General features: G+C 25.2%; 1 protein-coding gene and 2 pseudogenes across 1 annotated transcript, besides 2 other annotated features; 1 reads left to right on the plus strand and 2 right to left on the minus strand.

Moving 5' to 3' along the window:
- Nucleotides 1-314: 314 nt before the first annotated feature.
- Nucleotides 315-13,296, plus strand: PADL01_0710900 (erythrocyte membrane protein 1, PfEMP1, putative; the record flags this gene model as incomplete). The annotated part of the gene is made up of 2 exons (XM_028681143.1): nucleotides 315-11,885; nucleotides 12,244-13,296. The coding sequence occupies 2 exons, from the start codon at nucleotides 315-317 to the stop codon at nucleotides 13,294-13,296; spliced, it is 12,624 nt and encodes a 4,207-aa protein (XP_028537550.1).
- A 2,447-nt stretch (nucleotides 13,297-15,743) lies between these two features.
- Nucleotides 15,744-16,734, minus strand: PADL01_0711000 (annotated as a pseudogene).
- Nucleotides 15,744-16,734: a sequence feature (stevor, pseudogene).
- A 2,050-nt stretch (nucleotides 16,735-18,784) lies between these two features.
- On the minus strand, nucleotides 18,785-19,722 carry PADL01_0711100 (annotated as a pseudogene).
- Nucleotides 18,785-19,722: a sequence feature (rifin, pseudogene).
- Nucleotides 19,723-22,933: the final 3,211 nt, after the last annotated feature.

Consider the following 22,933-nt stretch of genomic DNA (forward strand, 5'->3'; position numbering starts at 1 on the left):
ACCAAAAATATAAATGCACCAATATATCAAAATGGCAAATGAACAAAACAAATCCCGTTATACCAAACGAAAGTATCAAAATGTCAAATTTTTAATATATTTCAAATGTTGGAGATAAAAAGATGCATATTTTCTACTATATAGGACACACTATGTGAGATATATGTTAGTATATATGTAAGGATATAAATGTATTGTTGATACTATGTATGTTTGACATATGTGACACATAATCACATATAAATACGTATGTTTTTCTCACGTATATTATAAAATATAATGTTTTATTGTATCTGTGAACTTTTTTCGTCAAAATGGGGAACAATATTTCTAGAAGAGATGAAATTCTGGAAAAGTATAAAGATATATTAGAACATATTAATGGTAAGGAGGCAAAGGATTGGTATTATTGGGATTATATTACTTATTTAGAAAATGATATTAAAAAAAATAAACCATGGGAGAAGACAAACTTCTTACAAATATTAAGAGATAATGGAGGTGTTCCAGTTGAAGAAAGTAAAAAATTCTGTAGATGGAAAGAAGTACAAAAAGAGATTTTTGATGCTGTTATCGAACACCATCAATACGATTATTATTATCCTTGGGAAAGAGATGTAGAACGTATATTAAATCAATCCTCTAAAACCACAGATTTAATGAAAAACGATTGCAGCCAAATTGATATAATAGAAAAAGAAACAAAAAATTCTAAAACGGATAAAGAGAGCGTATGTTTGTTTAACACTACAGACATTGGTTCATGTTTACCTTCAAGACGAAGCAATTTATTTATCGATGGAATAAAAACAAATATCAGTGCAACAGAAGAATATATTGATAAAGGACTTTCAGTTGATGCCGTAAAACCTCTTTTTCTTGGAAGTGTGGTGGGTTCGCTTGCAAATAAAGCAAAAACTGAAATTCAAAAATTAAAGAATAGTGGAAAACCTGATGCATATATATGTAAAATAATGAAAAGAAATATTTCTGATTATAAAGATTTATTTCTTGGAAAAGATATTGTGTCACATGGTTATTCCAAAGAATTACAATGTAGGTTGGAAAAAATACGTAAATATATAAAAGAAGAAGATGAAACAAAATATAGTCAATTATTAGATAATAAAATTAAAGAAATTGTACAAAAAGATTTGGATGGTTTAATAGATGAAAGTGGAAATAAATGCACACTACATAATACCTCAGAAACACAGTTTCAGTGTCTACGATTTTTGGAAGAATGGTTCGAGGAATTTTTGAAACAACAACAAAACATTCTAAATAATATAATACATAGATGTGTTAATAACAAATCAAAAATAGTAAAATTGGTTGTTGATGGTAAAAATATTGAAACAACATGTGATTTTTATTGTAAAGGTTATACGGATTTTCTAAAAAGCAGTAGATCCTGTTATGAGACATATCGTAAAAAATGCAAAGAAAATATTATGAAAACAGAAGATAAATCAAATAGTAAAATGTATGAGGAATCCGTTGCACAGGCTGAAATAAATTCCGCATTGAGAAAAATAATAAACAAATCAAAATGTCCAAAACATATATGTGGAGATTATAATGTGGATTTATTACCATATTTTGACCCGAGTTATGCTAATTTTTTTTTGCATAAAGGTTATCATTGCGGTTGTGAAAACAACACTGGTAATAACAATTACAAACGTTTGTATAATAACAATGATCGTGATAACAAAGTGGAAACTGTCCTGAACGAACTGAGTTTATGTTCCATGAATGATGAGGATTTAGATGGAACAGTGGGTAGTAATGGTGAGAAAGTTATAACATTGGATGGAAACGCAAAAAATATTTGTAATATTAGGTTTGTGGATTTATTCCTTAGAAAAAAAACAGCAGATCTATGTACAACAAATTATAGATCTCCTAAAGTATGGATGTGCAGCGAAAATAGAGGTATCCAAGAAAGACTTATACATGAATGGAAAAATAAAGCTTGTTTGGCTCCACGAACACAAGCGTTGTGTTTAGGATATTTACATGTTGATAATAATGGCATAACATATAACAAAATTGATACTATTGACAGTAATGAAAAACTATTAACAGAATTAGTTTACGCTGCAATAACTGAAGGCAGAAATTTAAAAAGCTTTTTCGCATCACGACATCAGCGAAGTGGTGGTGACAACCTTTGTAATGCCTTGAAGTACAGTTTTGCCGATCTTGGAGATATTGTTCGTGGACGAAGTATATGGGAAAATGGATATACGAAAAGCATGGAAAACAATTTAAAAGAGATATTCAAACGAATATATAATAAATTGCCGAGTGAGAAACAAAGTATATATAAAAATGACAAAAATAACCCGCGTGATACAAGCTATCATTATTTGCGTGAAACATGGTGGAACACTAATAGAGAATATATATGGAAAGCGTTAAGATGTGGTGCGGGAATGAACACACCTAATAGTTGCGGCGCAGATGTTGCCCCCAATATCGATTATATGCCTCAATTTTTGAGATGGTTTGCCGAATGGAGCGGTTATTTTTGTGAGGAAAAAAACTCATATGATATACCATATATTCATATCAAAAGTGAAAATGAGGATAAGAATATCAAATCAATGTGCACAGGGTGTAATTATAACAGAGCTGGAGATTGTTTAAATAGTTACCCTGAATCTGGTCATATATCGTCAGATACTACATGTTCAAAATGTAAAACAATGTGTGAAAAATATACAGAATGGATACGAAATCAGAAAAGCGAATATGAAAAACAAAAAAACAAATACCAAGAAGAAATAAAGAAAGCACAAAATGAAATCAAAAAAACGAGAACGAATAAAAGAGCAATTATGTTCAATAATAGTAAAAATGTTACTGAATTTTTTACAAAAATCGAAAAGGATTATCCTCAGGCAAATAATTTTTTACATGACACGTTTAAAGAAACTGACTGTGATCAAAATGTAGAGCCAATAAACTTTGAAAGAGAACAAAATACGTTTCATGAAAAACATAGATATTGTAGAACATGCGCTGAACAAAAACATCTTGAAGATGCTATAGGAGAAAAATTTCTTCCGGATGGTCGTCCAGGCCACCATCCAAATCGTCCAGTTTATACAGGAACAACTATTGTTCCAAAAAATACAACAGGTTCACAAAACATTTCTGGAGGAACGGTACCAGGAATATCTGTTGGAGATGTTAAAGAAGAAAAACCAAAACATGAATGTGACGAAATATTTGTTGGAAAATGGAACGAATGGGATTGTACCAAAACAAATATAAACCATCAACCAGTATGTATGAAAAAAAATGATATAGATTATGACAAAGAATTTTTTGATTTATTTAATGAATGGATCAAAGACTTTTTAAAAGAACACAAACAGTTTATTACCAAGGTAGAATCGTGTATTAACAATAACGGTGGAAATATAAGTAATTGTCCTAATGAAGAATGTCGAAATCATTGTCATTGTTATAATAAATGGGCACATAATAAACAAAAAGAATGGAATTCACAAAAAGAATTTTTTAAAACAAATAATAAAGAAAGTTTTGAATTATTTAGTCATGGAGGTAATGATTATTATTTGGATTTATATTTAGATAACTTACATTTTCTTAATGATTTCGGAATTCATGAAAATACTACCCCTAGTTCACAAATACAGGAAAAAATAAATGACGCGATATATAAATCAGAGGACTGTGTTAAAAAATGCCCGAAACCAATAAAATGTGAAGATAAAGGATTTGACAATGATTGGCAATGTGATCACGCTACTAGTTCTCTAGGTTACACTAATAAATCTATGTGTTTGAGAAAAGGAGATGATAAATACGAAAAACCAAATTTAAATGAATTAGATACGGTTTACAAATTTTATGATGTATTTAATGAATGGTTAAACGATATGCAACGCTTGCTAGAAGAAAATATTGAAATATTGAAATCATCATGTACGAACAAATTTATAAGTATGAAAAATAACACAAAAAATAATAAGAATAACTGCAATATATGTAGAGATGATTGTAAGTGTTATGATAATTTAAGAAAGAAAATTAATGAACAATGGGAAAAACAAAAAAACTATTTTGAATTATATAAAGATTATAAAGATAATATGATGAGAAACATTGATCTTGATACATATTTGGAAGCACAATGTGAATATAATTTGACAGAAAAAGGAAAAGACGAAAGCGAAGCGCAACAAAAATGTTCGAAAAGAAACACCAACAGTGGTAGTAATTCGACAATTTTTGACGAAATGTTAGAAAATAAGACTAAAAAGAAACAATCGGTGTGTGAATCATGTGAAAAAGTAAACGAAAACAAACCTGTTGATGAAAAAACATGTAAAAAAATTAAAGATGCTACTGATTGTAGAGGTAAGGAATTTGATGGATTAAACCATAAAAATGAAGAAAATAAAAAATGGTCGTGTAAAAGTGATAATAGTAAGTCAGAAATTAAAGAACAGGTATGTGTCCCTCCAAGAGGACAAAGCGTATGTATAGCAAACATGGTAGATAACGCTGGGAAAGTTTTATTAAAAGATACAAAAGAAGATTTGGAAAAAAAATTAATATCTGCAATAAAAAAAGAAACGAAACTGCTATGGGATAAATTTGGCAATAAAGGTACTAATAACGATAAAGCATGTAGATTAACATATAGAAGTTTTAATGATTTTAAACATATGGTTTTAGGTGACAGTTTATGGAGACATCAGAATATTAAAAAGTTAGAAGATAAAATAGGTGAAATTATAAAAAATGGTGGTAAAAGTGGTACTGATGCTACTATTGAAGAACGGCAAAAATGGTGGAAAGAATACGAAAAACATTTTTGGGATGCTGTCAAATGTGGGATCAAAGCGGCAAAACCAGATGCAAGTGGTAATGAATGTCCTCGACTCATTAATGATGATGACCAGTTCGAATGGTGGGCAAAAGAGTGGTCGGACGATTTTTACGACAAAAGAAAAGAATTGGTTGTACAAGTTGAGGCAGCCTGTAATGGTAGTAATGGGTGTAGTGGTAGTAACACAACACCTAGTACAGTTTGTAGCACAAAATGTACACAGTACAAAGATTTTCTAACACTTAAACGCAAAGAGTGGACAGATAATTTCAAAAAACATTTAGAGCAAACACACAACCAGGATAAATACTCGCCACATAATTTCTATTTATTATATCCTTGTACATATCATAGTTGTGATGGCACATATATAAAGGATTTGTTAGGTGATAAGGAGTATGGAGAATTACAAAAAAAATGCAAATGCGGTACATTGCCACAAATACCAGAAGAAAAGAATCCTTGTAGTGATAAATTTGAATTCCATGCATGTAATGAAAAAAAATATGATTTAGGTTCGTGGAGTAGTCTGTACGTGAAAAATGTGACCGATCGTGGTAAAGTCTATGCCCCTCCAAGACGTAACAGTATATGTATAGGGTGGTTGTTCTCGCCACTAGACAGTGTTAAAAGTGGCAACAAGAACGCTGCCAAGAGTGAATTGAGACAAAAAATTATTGATGCAGCGAAAGGGGAAGTGCACTACCTACACAAATATTATAAAGATAAACAGGTTAAATCTGGTGTTTCTCCTAGTGGTACTGTACCACCCGTATATTGCGATGCCCTGAAACGTTCGTTCGCCGATATAGGCGATATGGTTAAAGGTACAGATATGTGGATGGCGGGGTATTCACCTCTCGTCGAACAAAATATATACAATGTATTTGCAATGAAGGATACTAGTGCTACTACACCACCTATCGAGGAACAAATAGAAAAAGAACGTAAAGAATGGTGGGATCAAAATAAAGACAATGTATGGGAAACAATGTCGAAATGTGATAAAAACAACACGTGTGAAAAAAATACACCTACTGATGACAAGAAACCTCAGTTTTTAAGATGGCTAGAAGAATGGGGAGAATATATATGCGAAGAAAGAGAAAATCAAATGAATGAATTACAGAATAAATGTAATGATAGCAAAAACGACGTAGAAAGTGATAAGAAATGTGGCCGAGGAAGTGAAGATTGCAAAAAACAGTGTAGTAAATACAATAATTGGATAAATGTATATAAAAGGGAATGGTTAGGCCAAAAATCGAAATACAAAGAAATATATGGAAACAAAGATAAACCAGAATATGAAGATTATAAAAAATACGTAAATACAGACAAAACATCTAATGATTATATAAACTCCAAATGTGATAAATGCAAAACTAGTGGTAGTAAGAGTGGTGGATCCAACAATATAAATTTAGATGATGTTTTCCAAAAACGTGATGATCAATATAAAAAATACGAACCATTTTGCACAACGTGTCGAGTCAACAAAATTGCGGACACGGTAAAGAAAAAACAGAAACGTGGACGTGCCAATCCGTGTGCCAAACCTAGTGGTAGTCAACCCACTACAAGTGTGTACGTCGTCGCACAACATTTCCAAGAGCAGGCAAAAAAAAAATTGGATGAACGTGGTGGTGATCATTTGCAAGGTAATGCAGAGAAAGGTGAATATAAACGTGATAGTAAGGTAAATAAATTGGAGGGTGGCATATGTAATATAGATATCAAACATTCCAATGATAAGCGTAACATTGGTGATGGTGAACCATGTAAAGGCAAAGGTACAGGTAACGATAATAGTGAACATACGAGATTTGTTGTAGGATTTCAATGGAAAACGGATAACAACAACATGCATCCAAACCACCTTGATGTTATTATGTCACCAAGAAGACGTCATATATGTACTTCAAATTTGGAACATTTGAAAACTGAAAGTGGTCCACTTGCAGGTGGTGATAAAGGTGATGATGGAAAACTTGTTAATAATTCTTTTTTGGGGGATGTGTTGCTTACTGCGAATCAAGAGGCAAAGAAAATAATAGAACAGTATAAAGAAAAGAATAAACTAAAAAACGCACAAGACCCATTAGACGCAAAACACCAGGCAACAATATGTAGAGCTGTACGTAGCAGTTTTGCTGATATCGGAGATATTATAAGAGGAATGGATTTATGGAGTAAAAACAGTGACATGATGAAGCTAGAAAAAAATTTGAAAGAAATATTTATAAAGATTAAAGGAACAGTTAGTGACAAAAATAAATATGCTACTGACACCGACAATGCACAATTACGTAAAGATTGGTGGGAAGCAAATCGTACACAAATATGGCAAGCAATGAAATGTCATTTATCAAATTTGAATGATACGTCGGTCGATCCTTCATCAAATGGTAACTGCGGATATAGTGATAGTGTCCCGATGGATGATTATATCCCCCAGAGATTGAGATGGATGACCGAGTGGGCCGAATGGTTTTGCAAAGCACAAAAAAATAAGTATGAGGAGTTGATGAAGGAGTGTAAGGAATGTACAAATAGTAGTATTAGTGGTCGTAAGGGTGGTGCTGTAACATGTACAGAATGTGAAAAGTGCAAAAAAGCTTGTGGTAAATATAGTACATTTATTACAAATTGGGGAAACGATTGGAAAACACAATCAAAGAAGTACAAAGAATATATGACTAAAGTAAATGATAGTGGTAAGGACGAAAACGAGAAAACACTTCTTGAATTTTTCAAAAAACTGAAGGATGAAAATAATGGAAATACCACATTTGAAAATGCTGAAGTATATGTACATGATATAGGTAATTTTGATGATTGCAAGGAACAAAATGTTTTTTGTGAAAATAGTGGTAAAAACGATTATGCTTTTGAGGAGTACCCAAAAGATTATAAAGATCAGTGTACGTGTACGACACCTGCTAACCCCCCTGCAGCACGACCTCCAGCAGCAGCCGCGGCAAAACCCGCCGCAACCAAGCCAGCAACAACAAAACCACGTGGTGGTGGTGCTGCTGGACGTAGTATTGTGGATAGTAATACTCCGGTTATTAGCACTACTAAAACTTCAGATGGAGCAACAGTGACAACTACAGTTTCGTTTACCCCCTCTGGTCCGGATAACACGGTTGACCCATTGGCAGCAGGAGGTAGTGGTAGTCCACAACCTGATAGCCAACCCGGAAAAGATAGTGGTAGTACTGGAGGTCAATCATCTACTGTAAATCCTGGAAGTAGCAAACAAGAACCACAACCACCAGCTTCTACTGCACCGTCTTCACCACCAACAATTGTACCCAATGGAGAAAAAGAAAAAAAAAAGCAACAAAATTCAGTACCGCAGCCAAATCACATACGTGCACCTAAAGATCCTTTGAATTGTGTTGACACAGCAGCATATTATTTGTCTAAAGAGGCAAAAAATGCTTTAGATAATGTGAAAAGTAAATTGCAGGGATCAGAACAACACAATGTATATACACCACAAAAAAAGGTTTGGGGTAATAGTGGTAGTTGCAAAATTACACATACTACTACAGGACAAACATATAGCTGTGATGGAAATGAAAACCCTTTTGATGATGAAAAGGGAAAATGGGATTGCTACAACGGAACTAACAGGTTGACCATTGGTAATATATGTTTGCCTGTTAGAAGGAAATATATGTGCACGAAACCATTGGAAAAGATAGACACTACATCAAATAAAACGTCAGAAGTATTGTTCAAAAACGTATTGCTTACTGCAGCATATGAAGGAAAACATTTAAAAGAACAATGGGAAAAGATGGAAAAAACGCCAAACGCGAGAACGAAAATAAAAATGTACGAATTATGTGATGCTATAAAATATAGTTTTGCTGACTTAGGTGATATCATTAGAGGAAGGGATAACTATAAAGGTACAAATGGTAATAGTAGTAAAGGTGGTAGTAATAGATCAAATATTGAGGAAAAATTAAAAACTGTTTTTGAAAATATACAAAAAATAAATGATTTGGAATTAAAATATCCTAATGATAAACCTAATTTTCACAAATTACGTTCCGCTTGGTGGGATGCTAATAGGGAATCAATTTGGGAAGCAATGACTTGTTCTGCTCCAGAAAATGCTCCTCTTCGTAAATATCTCAAAGATAGTGGAATTGATAACTTATTATCTTCAAGATATAAATGTGGTCACGACGATGATCCACCAACAGATGATTATATCCCTCAAGGTTTTCGTTGGATAAAAGAATGGAGCGAAAATTATTGTAATGCTCAAAAAAAACAATTAGATATTTTGAAAAAAGAATGTGGGGAATGTGATAAAAATACAAATGATTTAGCATGTATGATGAATTCAAATACCAAAGATAGAAAATGTACGAACTGCGCAGATACATGCAAAGAATACACAAATATGATTAATACATGGTATAATCAATGGACAAAACAACAAGAAATGTATAAAGAATTATATAATTCAAGAACTGCAGTTGATATTAATAAAAGGCATATTAAAGAGTTCTTAGATAAAATTAATGATAAATGTAAAGATAAACCAGTACGTGCAGAAGAATTTATTAAGGAAGCGAGTTATTGTACACATCTTACATTTGACAAAACAAAAAGTACAAATAATAATTCTTATTCCTTTGAATATCCACCTTATGGATATAAAGTTTTATGTGGTACTCAATATAGGAAATCATGTAAAGCATTAAAACGTATAGGATCCCATAAGATATGTGAAACAAAATATGCCTTAGTTGGTGAAGGTTCTAAGTGGAAGAAACTTCTTGGTTATAATATATATGTACCACCACGAACACAGCAATTATGTTTAAAACCATTAGAAGCATTAGAAATAACAAGTACAAAAAACCTTGGTGTTGCAGAACACATATTTTCTATGAGAATGCAGGCTTCAGCATACAATGAAGCAAAATTACTTTATGAATACTTTAAAGGAGATGATAAAGTAAGCATATATTCAAATGATAGTGTAGTCACTGACGACGACATAAAACAACATACACTTGAAGCAATGAAACGAAGTTATGCGGATTACGGTGATTTAATTAAAGGAACAACTAAATATGATTACAATGGTACAAAAACAAATCTGGAAGATTATATTAAAACTAAATTACAATATGATGGAACTCATGGAAAAACAAGTGAAGATTTGTGGAATAAACATAAATCCGATATTTGGCAAGCTATGATATGTGGATATAATGATGCAAAACCAAATAAACCACTTGATGATGAAGATGTTGTGTGCGAATTGCCTAATAATGATACTGAAAAGGAATTTTTACGTTGGTTTACTGAATGGACAGAAGATTTTTGTGCTCTCAAAAGGAAAGAGATACAGAAAGTGAATGATGCCTGTCAATTTAATAATTGTGAAGATGCAAATAATGAAACAATAGGATCGTGTCAAAAATCGTGTGCCAAATACAAAACATGGGTTCAACAAAAAAAAAATGAATATAGAAATCAAAGCTTAAAATATAATAATTACCACAAGAATTCTAACCAAGGAAAAGAATCACATGAATTTTTGAAGGAAAAATGTAAAGAAAAATGCGAATGTATAGCTCAAAAGGTAAATAATGATAATATCGATAAGGTTTTTGATGAGTATCCTAAAGAATATAAAATGAAATGTGAATGTTCTCCTTATTCATTGAATAAATGCCCTTACAATAATAGAAATAATGAAATATGTAAGAGATTTGAACAGGTTCGGCATTGTTCAACAAACACATTTGATAACAAACTTTCTGAATGGAGTAATGAACTTATAAAAAGTAATACTGTTGAAAATAAAGGTGTGTTACTTCCTCCTAGAAGACGACATTTATGCACAATATCCTTACGAGATATAACGAACGGGAAAATGGACATTAATGGCTTTAAAATGAAACTTCTCCATGCTGCTTATAGTCAAGGAAGATTATTAAGAGATATATATAGCAAATACACTAGTGAATCTTTACAAGCAATGAAATATAGTTTTGCGGATTATGGAGATATAGTTAAAGGTACGGACATGATGGGTAATTTGAATAATTTGAACGAAAGGTTAAGATTAATACTTAATAAAAAAGGAAATAATCAGATATCTGATGATCCTAAAAATTGGTGGGACAATAATAAAAAACATGTATGGCACTCTATGTTATGTGGATATAGAAAAGGTAAAAATGCTAGCACCAATGAAACATTGGACAATACATGGTGTAGTTTACCTAACGAAGATAATACGAATCAATTTTTGAGATGGTTGACAGAATGGTCCCAACAATACTGTAAAGAAAAAATAACAATATCCCAAACATTAAAACAAAAATGTAATAATATTGTTAATGGAAAAGACACACCTAACAATATATACTCAATAAAAAATATAGAATGCAAAAAATTATTTAGTCAATATGAAAATTGGATTTTATCTCGAAATAATGAATGGAAAGGATTATCTGAAAAATACAATAATATTAAGAACAACAACAAATCTGGCAGTAATATACCATCTGAGGATTCTGCGGAGAAATATGTAAGAAGTCGATGTAATTCATGTATGTGTAATTTGAAAGATATGGTAGACATAAGTAAATATGGCACTGACAATGATAATGCAGTATTCAAGGAACTAGTTAAAATAATAGAATTTGATACTGATTCATCTAGAACACAAATACAAAATATATCACAGAAAATAAATTTGAATCCAAACAGTATAAAAACGGCTGTAGATACTATGAAAGATATACTTTCTTATGGATTAATAGGTACCATGGGAGTTACAGAAATTGGTTTAAAAACTGGAGAATATTTTAAAAAAAAGATTTATGAAATATACAACGAAATAATAAAACCTGTGGAAAAAAAAGGAGATACATCATCTAACAACAATAACATATATGAAAACCCCAATATTCTGATTCCTACAGGTATAGGTACGGCCTTAACAATAGGATGGCTTTTATTCAAGGTAAATATAATATATATGTTTGTAAGAATGAATATATATAGGTGTATTCATTATAATATATTCATAAAATACGTGTAAATTCAAAAATAAATATATATATATATATATATATATAATTGAAAATATAAATAATAATAAAAAATTTTATTACAAATAAAAAAAAAAAAAAAAAAAAAAAAAAAAAATTTATATAAAAAAAAAATTTAATTTAAAAAATAAAAATTAAAATTAAAAATATATATATTTTTTTTTTCATGCATATAATATAAAAATGGTTTAAGGTATTATATATACACATACATATAACCATACATATACATACAAAATCCTTCATATATATATCTTCATTTTTTTATAGAAAAAACCCCAAATTACATCTACCCGGACCAATTTATTTCGTGTTATTGATATACCCCAAAACGATTATAGTATACCTACAGAGAAATCATCAAATAAATATGTCCCTTATAGAAGTCATGGATATAAAGGAAAAACATATATATATGTTGAAGGAGAAGAAACGGACGATTATAGTTATCTTCGTGATATATCATCTTCTGACGTAACTTCATCAGAAAGTGAGTATGAAGACCTCGATATTAATGATATATATCCCTATAAATCGCCAAAATATAAAACATTAATTGAAGTAGTACTAAAACCAACTAAAAGTGATATAACATATAGTGCTGACACACCAAATAGTGGTACTATACCACCTATACCTAGTGACATACCCACGAATAAAATTACAGATGACGAGTGGAACGAACTAAAACAGGATTTTATTTTAAAAATGTTACAAAATGATAATATGGATATATCTCGTGAAAATATAAGTGGAAACATTTATATGGACAACCCACCCCATACTGTGGATAATAGGTTTGGAGAAAAACCTTTTATTACACAAATCCAAGATAGATATTTACATGGTGATAACCAGGTTAGTTATAATATTGATTGGAATATACCAAAACAAAAGGAAGTAACTAGTAATATCATGGATATTCCGACATATGTGTCACAAAATCTATATAGTGGTACAGATCTAATTAATGATTCTCTAAATGGTAATGAACATATTGATATATATGATGAGTTATTGAAAAGAAAAGAAAATGAACTATTTGGAACAAAATATATGAAACATACAACAACAAATAGTGTTTCGAAAAAAACAAATAGTGATCCTATAAGTAATCAAATAGATTTGTTCCATAAATGGTTAGATAGACATAGAGTTATGTGCGAACAGTGGAATAACAAAGAGGAAATGTTAAGTAAATTGAATGATGAGTGGAATAAATCAAATACCATTCATATGTCGGAGGATAATTATGATGAAAATAAGCTTAAAGTGCTTCTAGTTCACGAAGAATATAATTTAAATAATACAAGAACTAATTAGTATAATAATAATAATAATATCACTTGATCAATTACTACCTATAAACAATAGTCTTGTGAATATATATAAATAGAATAATAAGAACAAATATTTTATCAACTAGTATATCTATGGAAATTCTATAAATAAACTTAATCATTCAATTAATAATGTACCACGCCTCTATATTTTTGAGAACATATTTTTTATAAAAAAGAAAAAGAGTTATTAAATAAATCACGTGATGATAATTATCTATATGATGATTTTGATGATGATAATCCTATAAATGTACAAAACAACAAAATAAAAAAATAAATAAAGTGTTAGTAGTTAACAATTCTATTGTTCAGGATGAATACATTCCTATATATAATGCATGAGATATATAATATGATATATGAATTATTATTATTATTAATATCATTATACATATCATTAATTCTTGTTTTTAAGATTCGGAATTAGCTTAAATATATATATATATATATATATATATTTGTTCATTTAATAATTTTTTTTTTTTTTTTTTTGTGAAGGAAAACTAAGATATATGTTTTACATATGAATTAATAAAGGATATTAATATTTGCTATTTTTTTGTACATTTATTACTCTCATTTTTTCTTTTTTTAATTTTTAAAATAATATAATAATATTATGGTGTCTTCATGTTTAAAATGAAATTATAAAATATAATAATATGATTACATTTAATGAATATAATTTCATTACTATAAGAATAGTAACCATACTTCAATTTTCTGTTTTTTGGACTTCCAGATTAATCTAATAATAACAATAGTAACTATTGAAAATATATATATATTAAATTATTTGTCATATTTTTTATATTTTCCTTATTTTATAAATTTATTGTATAATGTACTTTTAAAGAGGATTAATATAATTTTAAATATATATATATATATATATATATATATATATATTTTTATTTTATATATAATTTTTTTATTTGTATTATATTACATTAACAATTTTTTTTTTTTTTTTTTTTTTTTTCAATTATATCTTTTTCTTATATTTATGTTTTTCTCTTAATTTGTATGATGATTTATTATTATTTTTTTTTTGTGATATTTATATTTAATTTTTAAGATAAATGGAAATACACCATATTTAAAAAAAAAAAGTGTTTTAACATATTTTATTAAGAATTATTTTAAATATTTTATTTTAATTTTTTTTTTTATTTAAAAAAAAAAAATACAATAAAATTAAATTATATATATATTTTTTTATTTCTATATTAAATACTACTATGATATCTTGTATATAATGTTTAATGATATTAATTATAAATATATATATAATTTATTTGTAAATAAAGTGGAATAGTACATCGTTTTTATTTTCCCCAAAAAATTCATGTATTTTCATTTTAAATATAATTAAAATATTATAATTACAAGGACTATTTATGCTATGAATCGATAAGAATTAATTGTGTACTCATTACTAATAATACAAATAAATAAAAATTTATTATTATTAATTTGTGGTTAAATAGTGTGAATCCTAAATCTCTATTTATACATATTTATAAATTTAATAATAATAATATTAAACGGTCATTTATATTATTTTAACGTTATATAACTATGAAAATAAAAATATATATATATATATATATATATATATATATATGTATATATGTATATATATAATTAATATTAAAATTAAAATATTTAAAAATAGAAAGAATATTTTTAAATAATAAAGGTTAAAAATTGTATGTTCTTATTCATAATATTTCCTTTTTATTTATTTTTTTTTTATGGTTTGAAATAATTTTTATGATTCCATTAGTTTTTTTTCATCCACCATATTTGTTATTTTTGTATAAGACTTTGTCATCTGTTTTTCAACGTTTCTAATAAAAAATTATATATATATATATATATATATATATATATATATATAGTTTGAGCAAGAGATAATTGTATAATATTCCTTTTATATAAAATAAAAATATACTTTTTATTAATATTAGATATTTCAAAAAAATAATATAATGACGAAGAAAGAGCTAAATAGAAGAATAAATGGGAATCAAAAAACAAAAAAAAAAAAAAAAATTTATATATATATATGTTATATTTTTGTTGTCGCTGTTTTTGTTTCTCTAGTATTTTACAAATAATAATAATGATTAAAATATCAGGATTCTAACTATATATGTGTGTTTCATTTTTTTTTTCTTTAGTATTATTATTGAAAAATATATGTTGTGAATGTTTTTATTTATTTAAGGTTTTTTCTTTTTACCATAAAATATTTAATAATTATATCATCAAATATTTTTATTTTTTATGTATATAATATCTATAAATGTTTATTTTAAAGAATAAATTATTCAAATAATATTAGATCGTGTAACAAATATTAATTTAATATGTAGTTTATATAAGATTAATGCAAAATACTCCTATGTTATAAAAAATATTTTACGTGCATAAATGTTTTTTGCAATCATATTTCCATGAATGTTTTCTCCTTTTGCGTAACCATATATATAAAAGTATCACTATAATAATTACTGCAATAATCGCGACAATTGCCATACCGTAAGAGAAAAACGTTGCAGTACCTGTACTTGCAGCAGTTGCAACAATCTCTGATGGTGTAGTAAGAGAAATTAAGTGAGAAGGAACTAAAGGTTTTATCACAGATTCTAATAAAGATGGAAAAAAGAATTTTAAACCAATTGAGGTACTTGTAATTGATGAGATATATGGTGGAAACGATGCAATTGCAGCTTTAGAAGCAGCAGTAACACCCGAACCCGCTGTAATTATGGATGAAAGCGCAAATGTAGCAGCACCTCCAACACAACCTGTTTTTAAATTATCCAAATATTTATCGTGTACTGTATTTTATAAAAATAATTTATCGGATGAATTTTTCTTATTTGGACATTCACAAGATTTATCATTTTGCTTGGTGTTTATACCAGGGTTTAACATAATAGGATTTTGATCACTAAACATTTCTTCATATGTTTTCAATAATTCTTTTTCTATGGTTGACATAGGTTCTGCAATATGTCCACTTATAATTTGTGTTCCATTTTTATTAACCACGTCTTGTAATTGTTCATATGTATCATGTGTTTGTTGATATTTTTTTATTGCCTCCTGTTTCAATTTATCAATTATTTCTTTAAGTTCTGGATCATTATGATAATGAGGATTTTTTGGTCTCTCTATTTCTGCTAAGGATCTTGATTTTATTGATATCCTTTGTTTGTTATTTTGTACAAGGTTATATTATAATGTTTATACATATAATTTTCCTAAAAAAAAAAAAAAAAAAATTGGAATATATATATATATATATATAAGCAGTTGAACAATACATATAACTGTAATAGTAATAGTTATTTGCATACATTTTGTGAAAAAAAAATGTATTAAATAAAAGGGAAAATAAAAACATTTTAAGGCGGTATGTATTAATTTTTAAATTAAAAATGTAATATTTTATATTTCAAATTATATTAATATAATTTATATCGAATGACATATCTTATTTTATTTAATATTATTTATATTAGGAACGTTAAAAATAAAATTTTTAATTTTATGTTATAATACAGTTATATTTTCTTCCTAAAAGTACAATTATTTTTTTAAGAACATTCAAATCATATTTATAAAAAATATATAATAAAGCAAAAAACACAATTTAATATTTTATAATTTTTTTTACCTTTTTTTTAAATACTTAAAATAATTATATTTATATAAAACTATGATAAATTACAGTTCAAATATATTATAAATAAATATTGTTTTTATTTATATAATCATATAGGAATAAGGGATAATATATTTCTATTACGAAAGCCATATAAGTGTGTAGAATAGTAGTTGTTATAGGTGTATGCTATATATGTAACATAAAAGCTAACAAATTTTGCGTCAAATAGATATCCTAAAATATAATTTAATATAATTACTACTATGGAATGATTAACAAGATTCCTTATAAATAATAATATTTAATATTAAGCAAAAAGTACTATAATAAAAAACATTTCATATATATCTTATTATATTTATTTTTAGATTATTTTGTTTGTGTTACTAAGGTTTATTCTATGATATAATATACTCTGTAATGTATCTATTTTGTTATTTAATTTAACATATATATATATATATATATATATATAATTAATAGAATATTTAAATAAAATATATATATTAACTATAAATAATTTATATAAAAAATTGTTTTTCTTATTAATATATTAAATACAATAAAAATTAAAGAACATTCTAATGATACTACATAATAACATAGCATACTTTGTATGGAATTGTGTAATTATATATAAAACAAATGTATTGCATTTATATTTTTTACGTTGTAAATAATTTATTATATAATAATATATGTATTTAATGGAAAAATACATAGAGAATTTATAAAAATTTTAATATATTATTAGATTTATTACATGATATCAGCAGTTCTCATGCATATAGTTATTTTTTAATATTTTTTAATTTAAATTATGAATTTATGAAGCATTAATCTATATTATATTAAATATATAAAAATATAAACTATATATATAAATATATATATTTTTTAATTAATTTATATGAGATTAATATTTATAAAATTATTTATATTTCCAATTATGAGAATAATTATATGTATTAGAACATAATAAAAAAAAAAAAAGTTTTATAAATATTGATACTATAATAAAATTGTGATTCATATATATGTATATCTTTCTTTTGATTGTTTTAGAATAATAACGTTTGAATCACTATATATAAAATTATTATATTATATAATTATGAATATAACAAAAGTTTTATTTACAAAATTTTTTTTTCTGGTTATAAATTGACAGGAATTATATACATATATGTATATTATATTTGTTCTAAAATTCACTATATAATAATATTTTTATTTTTTATTAAAAATAAGAATAAAATAATTAATAAATATATAATATTTCAATGTATATATTACATTAGAATGAAACATATTAATAAATACATTATAAAAAGAATAAGATAAGAATATTAAAAATTAATATGAACTTATAAATTTTATTTATTATTGTTCATTTATATCACATACATGAAATTACAATATGAATAATAATTCAATATATGAATACGATTGTAATATATTTATTCTATTATACATTCAATAATATATCATTTCATAAGCAGAAATTAATATATATATATATATATATATTATATTATTATTAAAAAACATACATTATAATTATGTACATTTGTGTCTACATATAAAAGATGTATTTTAAAAAAGAAATTAAAAATTTTAGTTTTTAATAAGTAAAAACGAAAATGGTATTGAAAGAATAAAGGAAATAAATAATTAATTAAATTAATAACAAAATAAAACATATATATACCTTATATAATTTGTCAAAATAAAAAAAGCAAAACAATCAATATATTAATCTATATACATCTACCTAACAAAACATATATATTCTTTCAATAATTTTATATATTGTAATTTTTTCTTAATTTTCTTTTTTCTTCTATATCGTAAAATTAAATAAATAATTAACATAACCAAAACTATAATGACTATTGCAAACAACGGAAGCAAATAATAGCAATATACAAATTAGTAGTTGAAACTGTTACTTTATTAATTTCAACATTAATTTGTGCGTTAGTATTTTCAGCAGTAACTTTGGTTGTTTCAGTAGTAGTAGCAGTTATAGCTTGTTTAACATTTTTGTTTACAGTAAGGTCTAAAGCATTATATACTTTATCAATATCACATAAGTCTCCATAATAACAAAGAAGACCTTCTCCTTTTGTATTATACATATTGCACATTATATTATATTGCATCTTAATACCTTGACTGAGCAAACTATTATTACAATACTTTTCTGTAGTGATAACTATATCCAAAGAATTAGTAAATAAGGTATTAATACTGGATTCTGATTTTATTCCTTCAATACAACCTTAGCAAGCGCTGCTTCACCAGCAGTAGCTCCTTTCTTGGCATCGAGTGCAGAAGCAGCAATAGCTTTAGGTTTCCAAACACTAATAGCATATAAAGTAGTTCTACCTATCAAACCCTATTCAGGTGTCACACCACTTAATATTCCTCCACATCTCAAACAACTTTTTCCCACTTTATTTGCCATCGACTATTCGCAAACGCAAGTGGGTATATCCTCGGTATTTATATATGTTTCCAACACACTCAATTGTTCTAATAATTGTTTTTCAAGTTTGTCTTTTAAAATAATTTCTTGTATTTCTCGATCGCATTGATCTTTGCATTGCTTTCGTTTTTCTTACAATATTTCCTTATATTCTTGAATCGAAGCTTTCATTTCCGGTCATTGTCATAATTAGGTGTATAGAATTTACATTCTCATAATAACCTAGTTGTTTGTATTTTTTCCGTTTTTGTGTTTGCTGTATGAAGTGTAGAGCTGTTATGATTCTTTTGTATATTAACCTATAAAAATATATAATATATTTATGTAATATTTAATTGTAATTTATAATTACACATATATATTTTTTATAATTATATATATGAAATATTTACATAAATTATTAAATGTTACATATACATACATATATACATATATGTATTGTAATAGTATTTATTTGATTCATACAAGACATGATGTTAAAAATATATATAATGGAAGGGAAAATAATAATATATTAGTGTAATATAACTTTATTTCTATTCTTATACTTATATTATGTTATTAATAATATTATAATAAATTAATATATAATTCTTTATTTTATTTTATAAATAAATAAATTGAATATGTTTAATCTAAAATCCTATTACACTTTTATAATATACCACAATTAAATTTTCATTATAAATATATATTTGTTTATTTAGAAGCACACTATTTATTCTACTAGAAAAAAATAAAAATGTAAAAAAATTATATAATAAAATATTGTACATTTTTCATAATGTTTTCAAATTTCTAATAGAATTTAATTTTATATATAAAAGTAAATAATCATATTAATTTATTATTATTATTATTATTTTCTTTTATACATCTTAATAACCTATTATAACATTGAATGATCTCTTTCCTTTTTGTCGTAAATAATATAAAAACGTGTGCAATGGTAATTGGTGAAGATGTATACCACATATATATTACAACATATTACATGTGTATATATATATATATATTTATATATCATAAGATATTGTTTTGTATCATTATAATAAAAAATAATTGCGATATAACACTAGTATATCATTATATGTGGCATTAAATGACAAAGTAAAATAGCATATAAATTTTAATATTAATTAAATGTAACATATTTTAATAAAAAATTTCTTCTGTTATTTTATGTTGTAAAATTTATTGTATATTATACATATCCCTGAAATGTATCTAAAATTATAAAAATATGAATATATATATATAATAAATTTAAAATATTAATATTTTTTTGCGTTAAATAATTATATCATATAATTACAACCCAAAAAGTATTTATATTTATTATAAAAAAGGAATTTAAGAAAAGAGAAAGTATACATATAATGAACTAATATAATGCATAGTTTTACTTTCTATTTTAAATTATACAAATATATTTTATTGATAAGTTAGTGAATTTAACGTGTTCATAATATATATATTATATAAAATATTAAAATGACAGATATACCATTTTATAATTTATTCATATTTTAAATGTATATTTATATATTTTATAATGATAATTATGAGTAAAAAAAAAAAAAAACAAGATCAAAAATGGAAAAAGATAAGAAATGTTATTATAATAGGATAGAATATGTTATATAATATATGTGTGTTACTTTAGGGACATTGTTTATGTAATATTATGTGGAATAAATGATCGATTGGTACATTTAATAAACTAGTATGTGTATTGATATTATTAAAATATAATTTTGAATTCAGGAACTGTTGATGTATACTGTCAAATAATTATATATATATATATATAAATTCTTTACCATTGAAGGAGTAATAAGGAAAGAGAAATATAAAAAATAAAATAAAATGTGTAGATAATTATAATAATATTTTATCCCATATACGATATATTAATGAAACATATGATTATATAAATATATGTTTATTTATGTAGAAGTGTAAATTAATAATTGTTATATATTATTTAAATAGAAAGATTAAAATATACTTTTCCATTTATAGAAAAATAGAAAAATTACACAACTCGAACAAATACATATATATATTATTCTATAGATATAATAATAATATTCGACAACAAAAAGAACAACAAAATATATATATATATATATTATATTGTGATTATTATAAAAATATAATTAATAATAATGTTATATAATAATCATAGTCTAACATCATTATAACATATATAATTATAAAATTGTATATATTATATATTAAATATTATAATATATTTAATGTATGTAGTCGTCAAACACATATATATAAATGTACAAAATATCCATAGATTTTTGTATATCATAAAAAAAAATAAAATAATAAAAAAATAAATAACCTTCGTACAAAATAATATAGACATTATTTTTGTTTGTTTGTTTCTTTATTTATTTTTGTTGAATTAATAAGACGCGTATGAGAGAATGTATGTATAACAATGTATGTGTATTTATGATATAATGTAGTCCAAAGAAAAAAAAAAATTCAACAAATTAATAAATAATAAAGATATAATATTAAAAGATAAAAATTAAAAGCAAAAAGACTGTTATAACATAAAAACATTATTAAATATTAAAAAAACAAAAAAACCAACTACAATCATAACATATATATATATATATATATATTAATTTGAAGGTAAACAACTACAATACATATAAATATATAATTCAATATACATATATTAAAATAAAAAAATGAAGTATAACAACAACTACATTACTCTTTCAAAATTATTTACATTGTCATATCGTTAAAATATATTCCTTAAAAAAAAAAAAGATATATATATTTTTCCTTTATGTCTTTTTATATGAATACATATAAATTATTACACTATAGTACATATCATAAATCATACTAATATATATATATATATATATATATTTATAATTATATAATATCTTAAAACAAACAAAACTAACATATAAAAATAAAACCGAAAAATTAATTTGGAATTTTTCATTATACAAAAATACATATATACATAATCAAATATATATATATATATGTATGTATTAGTAATTTTGTATAATTATCATTTTATTATTAACGTCCCTGTTATAGCAATATATTTAAAAAAAATTTGATAAAGAAATATATTATATTTATTATAGTAAAAATTAATGTTAATAATAGAAATAATTAAAGGAAAATATTATGATATTTTATTCCTTTTATTACTATAATAATGTTATTATGAATATTTTTTGATTATAATTTTTCTGTTATATATATTACATTGTGTAATATTTTATAATATAAAACAATTAAGAAATATTTAAAATATTTTGTTTTTATATAATGTAAGTATATATTTTAACATTATAATTACAAAAAAAGAGATTGATTAAAAATAAAATAAAATAAAATAAAATAACATTTCTATAGAAGAAAGAAGAAAACAAATAAGTAAAAAAT

The sequence above is a fragment of the Plasmodium sp. gorilla clade G2 genome (genome assembly GCF_900097015.1).
Source record: "Plasmodium sp. gorilla clade G2 genome assembly, chromosome: 7".
Taxonomy (NCBI): domain Eukaryota; phylum Apicomplexa; class Aconoidasida; order Haemosporida; family Plasmodiidae; genus Plasmodium; species Plasmodium adleri (nom. inval.).